Source organism: Pseudopodoces humilis, chromosome 4 (assembly GCF_049639895.1).
Source record: "Pseudopodoces humilis isolate 2021_Gansu_Grassland_sample_001 chromosome 4, ASM4963989v1, whole genome shotgun sequence".
In the NCBI taxonomy this organism is placed as follows: Eukaryota; Metazoa; Chordata; class Aves; order Passeriformes; family Paridae; genus Pseudopodoces; species Pseudopodoces humilis.
In genome coordinates this window covers 66,105,854-66,113,196 of record NC_142203.1, presented here as the reverse complement: position 1 = coordinate 66,113,196, position 7,343 = coordinate 66,105,854, and the positions used below count along the sequence as shown (strand labels likewise).

Sequence of the window (7,343 nt, the reverse complement as noted above, 5' to 3'; positions counted from 1 at the left end):
TGCTCCAACAGATCCACGGCCTTCTTATGCTGGGGATCACAGAGCTGAGTGGGGCACTGGTGGGTCTTTTCAGAGAAGAGCAGAAGGGCAGAATCACCTCCCTCAACTTACAGAGACAGTAAAATATTCAAAATACAAAAAAGTAAAAAAAAATTAAAATATATCTTTCCCTTCTTCCTTTTTTTTTTGGATGGGGGAAGATAAAAGCAATAAATATGCAAATTTTAGAAGATGAGATAGAGTCAATACCTTTGCTGTGCCCATCTCCTCACAGCTGCAGTGGATTAGTCTCTTGCTTTTATTCTCACCTGGTGAGTGGCCTGGCTGAACTAAAAGGAACTTTTGAGTTCTCACAGAAAAGAGGGAGAGATGTAGGGGTCCTACCTTATGCCCTTATGAAATACTCAGTGTTAACTCAGTCCCAGGAGCACACAGGGTCCTCACAGGTTTCCCTGACATAACACCACGTGTGCAATATTCTTCACAATTTCTCTTTTCAGTCTGCCTTCAAGAAGATTCAAAATGATAAACAAAACAAGGTTGGATTGTCTTCTAAAGTATGAAAGTTATACTTTTAATAAAAGTGTAGCTTTCACCTGGAAAAAAGACTACTTTCAAAAACACCTCAGAGAAGTATGAATATCTAAAATAAACCAGGGAAAATGTATTGCAGAAATTATTTATTTCATGCCAATTTAAGTATTTGACTATATATATTGTAACACACATTTCAAAAATATTATCCAGTACAACAGTAATTCAGAACACTACAGAGAAAAATGTTTAATTCAGTGAATTTCAAAACAAGATAGTTATGCACACATACTTGTATCATAAGGCAAAAGAAGATAGTCTATCCATAAGCAGCACTCCTACAGCCTATTTTGATATACACTGGAGAATGAAGGTCAATTACTAAACCTACACTTACAAATGAATTCCCTTATATTCCAGATACTTCTACAGAAACACAATGTATTTCTGTAGAAAATAATTAATTTCTACAGTGACAGCTAAGGTATCACTCTGAAACAACTAGTTCACAGGAGTATGTCAAATATAACATTATCCTGAGGAAATAACAGAAACTGCACACTAAAACACACACATGCTCACAAAAGCATGCTAAGGACTACATTCCAATGCATTCTAAGAGAAACAAAGAATAAACCTGATTTGGCTTACCATTTGACCCAAACAGAGAGTATCAAACACAACGATTAATGTATTTAAAAGGAATCTAGTTCAATGTGCCTTTTTTTTTTCTTTATTTTTTCTTTTGCTAGAAATGCTGAATTTCTGCTAACAATCAAATGGTGTAGGAGTGTCTCAGCTTCAGATTAGACTACTTAATTAGAGGCACAGCTAGTATTAGGTGACTGCCATGAAGCAGTACATATTCCTGCAGAGCCCATTAGGGAAAAGGAATGTAAAAGTTTCAGAAAGTTTACAAGATTCACAACTAAGCTGTTCTGAAAAATGTAACAATTTTTTGAATTTAAAAAAAAAATTAAAAAGCTAGGACACAATATATCCCCTTAGTAGTGCTATGATTAAGATGCACCTATTTGTCTATAATGAACCAGTCAGATTTCTTTAAGAAGCCTCATAAAAAGTTTTCCTTCATAAACTGATCTCTACTTGGTATTATGAATGCCCCTCAGATTTCAAGTAATTAAAGAAATAATAAAAACCGAAACAAAATGTAATATTTTTCACATAATATTTACAGTATTCCAAGACAAATTTAATAAAATACAAATTACCATGATAGAAAATCATAGTAATACTTTTTTGATACTTCCTATGTAAAAATCATTGTTCATGTTAAATTTTAAAGTAGCACGAGCAAATATTGAAGACAGCAGCTTTCCACCATTCCTATTAATACCATTAATGACTACAAGTGTTTGATTGCAAAATAAAGGCAGATTATATACCATGATTCTTCCAGTAGTGTAATTTATAGAAGTATAAAGTTTCTTTTTTTCTTCACACGTTACTTATTTAACATGTTAAATAAGAAGCTATGTTGTCATTTGCCCAAAGTCTCACTATGAACACAGATTAGAAGTTACATATCTTTTACCTTCCCTCATAAAAACAAATCCTCACTTCACAGGTGAGAGATGCACCCCTCTTTAGCTGAGTAGGGGACTTATTTCCTAATATGCATATCAAAATATGTATTTAAAAAAAGGAGAACTACAAATCTAGTAGGAATAAGTTTGACTACAACTTTTTGCTTTAGGAATAATTTTGACTACAACTTTTTGCTATCGATACACTTTAAGAACTCCAACACTTATTAGGTACTGTTTTCACATTGTTTTTTGAAGTTCATTGTGGCTTGCACACATTCTTTTCACTCATTTAAATCTTTGAGAGGAAGACATTCAAACGTTTGTTCTTGGGTGGGATTTTTGGTGTTTTGGGGCTTTTTTTTGGTGTTTACTGATGGAGACAAAACTTCAGAAATTATGGTGAAATGTGTACACTAACTGCTCAGCAATTCAGGAAGTGAAATAACAAAAATACATAACTGAAATTCTTTAGCAGCAAATAAATATGACTCTGTATATACACTGACAGAAAAATACATTGATACTCAGTTCCCATAAGCACAGTTTGTAAGGGAATTGTATTTAAAATCACCTAATCTGGAGCATCAAAAGTGATGCAGGAATATGGTTAGCCTACAGTAGTCACTGCTTAAACATATCAAAGCTAGTTTTTAACTTCACTTAGCTGTAGTGCTATGGGACTGATGCTGTAGCAGGAAAGAACCCATCAAGAGTTGCCAGAATCTGAGAAGTATGATGGAATCCCAGAATGGTTTGGGTTGGAAGGGATCTGTGAAGGCCACCTAGTCCAAACCTCCTGAAATCAGCCAGTACATCTTCAACTAGATCTGGGTACTTAGAGCCCTGTTCAGCCTGGGTTTGAATGTTTCCAGGGACAGGGCATTCACAGCTCTCTCGAGTGGGATAAACCCTTAGGGACATAGTCCCCAGCCAAGTTCTGCATTATTTGTACTAGCAGTAACCAAACTTGCTTGAAATTAGCTCAAATGAACAGCAAATATTGTTCTTTATAGTTGTATGCCATATTTCTTTATAGAAAGTATTTCATATTCAGTCATATGAACCCATAATGAGTTTTCAAAACATAATTTAAATTAATTAGCCAATAAATTGCATGTAACTAGAGCCTGGATAACTCCTGGTCAGCAATGCACACTATGGATAAAATATGACTTCACTTATCAACTCCTTGTTTAACCAAACAGCATCCAGGGAGGATGTGACACCAGGTCAAGCACAATACAGACTCTTTAGAGATTTTCAGTGCTCAAAAAGCAGACACTGGTTCTCCTTTAATCCCTTGCAACACCAAAAATGTCAATGGATTCCCACTTTAATGAGCTCAGAATGTCTATGTTAAGAATCTGAAATCCCACTGCCATTAATTTATACAGTCAACTCTTTGAATTACTGTATTTTAATGAAATCTGCACCAGGGACTAGTTATCTGTTATATATAAGATCTTGACCACGTTTCCCCTGAAAATTCTGTCTGCAGCCATTTCACTGAAAGGGGAAAAACCAGGCCCCAAGAAGGCTCAATCCTACTGTGTAATTACTAGGGACTAGGAAAGGTGAGTTCACACATTTTCAGAAAAACAGTCACTCCTTCTAATAGCTTTTCTACTGGCCCTGAATTAGTTCCCTTTGCAGTGACATCTCAAAAGTTAAACAAAGAATTTGAATTTTATTTCTGCCAAAGATTTTTATAAATAAACCACTGAATAATTATATGAGATATAAATCTTTAAAACCGAAATACAGAGTCTAAGAACACATGTGGATGGGTACCCAAGAATGTATACAACACCCTTCATATAAGGATGGATTCAGGATAGCACTACTTAGTGAAAAAAATTATTAAATAGGTGCTATCATAGAATTGCTAAAGAAATATCTGAATAAAAAGAGACTCACCTTCTCACCTTCCAGTCCCTGAAAAGATTCCAGCCTAAGATTTAGAGCAAGCTTTCACAAACACAAAATAATCAAACTAAAAAGTGGCCTCAATTTCAGTGATCTTGAAATTACATGAGCTTGAATGCCTGTGGGCTTGGCTGACATTCACTGTATTCACCTAAGAACAAAACTGACAACTATTGTATGTCTGCCAATTTATTAATATAATTATTTCTATACAAATAAAGTTTTTTTTTTCTCCTTCATAGTAACAATTCAGTGTTTCAAAACAGGCAGATCAATGTATTACAAATACCACTACTGTTAGAACACATATACTAAAATCACAGGAGGTAGAGTTAGATCCCCATTAACAATTACTTGAGAAAACACAGACTATTTTCAAAAATTAATAAAATATGTCATTCATGAAAACTTACTTTTCAGAGTAACTCATTCCTAGCTGCTTTAAGGGATGTGTTTTTTAAGCATGATAAAGAATTTACGATATAAACATTCTCTTTCAGTTTTCAACATAACTTTGCAATAAGCACATAAGAAAGCTCCCAAGTGGTGAAGAATTCAGGCAAACTGGAAAAAAGAAACATTTCAAATTATTCAAATTACCAGTTATCATGAATTTGACCACATCTTTACATTATGATTACATTTGAAAATTCATTCAACTAACTACAGTTTTAAAATATGCCTACAATAATGAAATTAATGTGAAGCTTTTTTACACTGTTAATAATTGGCATTTTTGAATGGCAAGGTATTATTCTTTTTGCAACAACTTATTGCAAAATACAGGCACCTTAAAAACTGATACATAATGCAACCAGGGTATTTGGGATATTAAAAGTGTTTACCATTACATAGTCATATTTCCCTTCTTTTAAAGAAATACTCTATAGTTTGAAGCCGTGCCTGAGGTGCGTGCAAAGTATCATATTTCAGTATTTAACTCCATAGTATATTTTTTTTACAGTTACAAAAACACTAGTGTGCCAAGATTTTGAATCATTACATCTGTAAAGACCTTAAGCAGACATTGTAACTTCAATAATGTATTCTTGCTATTGCACATAGGCTCATATGACAGTGACACTCAGGTCCATATTGATTTTCAATTATTTACACATGCTAAAATTCTGTATCTGAATATAATGTTGGAAAAGAAAAAATACAGCCTTTCTTGACCAATACACATCACTCCAAAATTTATGCCAAAAATTTCATGGAATTATAGAATGAAAGGAACCTCAAGGAGTATCAGTTGACACGAAGCTGTGTGGTGCAGTTGACACTGGAGGGAAGGGAAGCCATGCAGAAGGATCTGGAACGGCTTAAGAGTTGGGTCTGTGCAAAGCAAGGGCAAGGTCTTACACTTGCGTCATTGCAATCCCAGCACAGCTTACATGCTGGGCAGAGAATAAATGGAGAGCAGCCCTACCCAGAAGGGCTTGGGGGTGAGAGGTTCGACATGCCCTGGCCATGGCACTCACAGCCCAGAGAGCGAAACATGTCCTGGGCTGCATCCAGAGCCCTGTGGGCAGCAGGGGAGGGAGGGGATTCTGCCCCTCTGCTCTGCTCTGCTGAGACCCAGCTGGAGCATCCAGAGCTGGGGTCTCTGCACAGGAGGGACAGGGACCTGCTGGAGCAAGCACAGAAGAGGCCACCAGGTTGGTGAGAGAACTGGAGCACCTTCCTCAATTAAGACAGGCTGAGAAAGTTGGGGTTGTTCAGCCTGGTGAAGAGAAGGCTGTATGGAGACGTTACAGGAACCTTCCAGTGCTTGAAGGTGCCTCCAGTGCTTGAAGGTGCCTACAGGGAAGCTGGAGAGGGACTCTTCATCAGGAGGTGTAGTGATAGGACAAAGGGAAATGGGTGAAAATTGGGAGAGAACAGATTTAGATTAAGTACTTTAAAGGATTCATTACTCTCTGGATGGTGAGGCACAGGTGCAGGTTGCCACACAGAACTTGTGGATGCCCCATCTGTGGGAGTATTCAAGGCCAGGCTGGATGGAGGGCAGATCAACCTGGTCTAGAAGGTGTCACTGCCCACAGCAGAGGAATTGAGATTAGATGATCTTTAAGGTTCTTTCTAACCCAAGCCATTCTGTGACTATGATTTTATGGTCCACCTTTTCTTAGCAAAAGCATAGTGTAGACAAGATAACCTAGCACCTTGCCCAGTCAAACTTTAAGTGTTCAGTGTTGGGGGAATCTACCACTTCTGTGGAGACATTATTTCAATGGCTGATTGTTCTAATTGTACAAAAATTTCCAATTGTGTCCGACTGGAATCTCACATGGGGTAACTTGTGCCCATGAAATCTTGTATTTTCCATGTAATTCTTTATAAAAAAGGGAGTCACCATCTCCTTTGAAGCCCTCTAAATACTGGAACTTGTATTTTCTGATTTCTCCTTATACAGGGTCAGATTTAAATTCCACTGAATGCAAAAGAAGCCTTATTTTTCTTCAGCAGACTTTGGACTAGGCATAAAGCCCAAACAGAAAAATTATAGCAAGTGTTTATTATAGTAATTGGTAAAACCGCACTTTGGATGCATCAATATGCTCTCACAGCATTGCTTAAAATAAAAAATTCCAAACAAATCTCTTCCCCAAACTTAGAGTGTCACTGTTCATGTTGAGTCCTAGATATATTTACAAGTTTACCATCTATTAACTTCAAATAGTTTTCTCCTTTTGGTCATGACACAAAAGCCCACACTGATGCACAACAGTATCTACAGTAGCAGAAGCATATTCCTATCACAGGTGATGAAGTTATCATACACGTGGCATTTCCAAATGAGTTGTTCCTTCATTTTTTTTTTTAAAAGAGTCTTTGATGCTTCAGTGATATATCACAAATACAGTATTTTCCAAGCAACGAGTAGGAGCTAGATTTCCACTGAATTTTCTTTAGCTTTGAGAAGCTTAAACATCGTCAAATATTTTGCTTCGGGACATTGACAGGTATCTTCCACCAGGCTGGTACCTGCAGAATCAATTGTGAAAGTGAAAAAGTGTCACAGGAAATAGAAAAATAAAGACCTATGAAATCATCTAACTCTCATTGCAATCTTACTTCTTAACTGTAGTGAATTACAGGCTTTGATGTTCTACTGAACTAGTTTCCATGAGCATTTGACAGTCATGAAATTAAACCTCATGTGACCAAGAGAAACAGTTATATGAATAGTAGGAGTCTTAAAGAACTATGTTTCCTAAAACAAAGGAAAAAAGTTGGATGTTTTGGTTGAACAGGACTTTTTTTTAAAAATCCCTACCACACCAACAACTTAACAAATGAACAAAAACCCAAAACACAATAAAACCAAAC

The 7,343-nt window shown here is 36.3% G+C and overlaps 1 protein-coding gene across 4 annotated transcripts in view; it reads right to left on the bottom strand.

Annotated features, from left to right (window-relative positions):
- Positions 1-663: 663 nt before the first annotated feature.
- Positions 664-7,343, bottom strand: part of LMBRD2 (LMBR1 domain containing 2) — a 32,390-nt gene continuing 25,710 nt past the window's right edge. For all 4 annotated transcript variants that reach the window (XM_005527977.3, XM_014256979.2, XM_014256978.2 and 1 more), the window contains one exon: positions 664-6,998. In XM_005527977.3, coding sequence (XP_005528034.1) covers positions 6,938-6,998 — 61 coding nt within the window. In that variant the 3' untranslated portion in view covers positions 664-6,937. The remainder of the gene's footprint in view (positions 6,999-7,343) is intronic.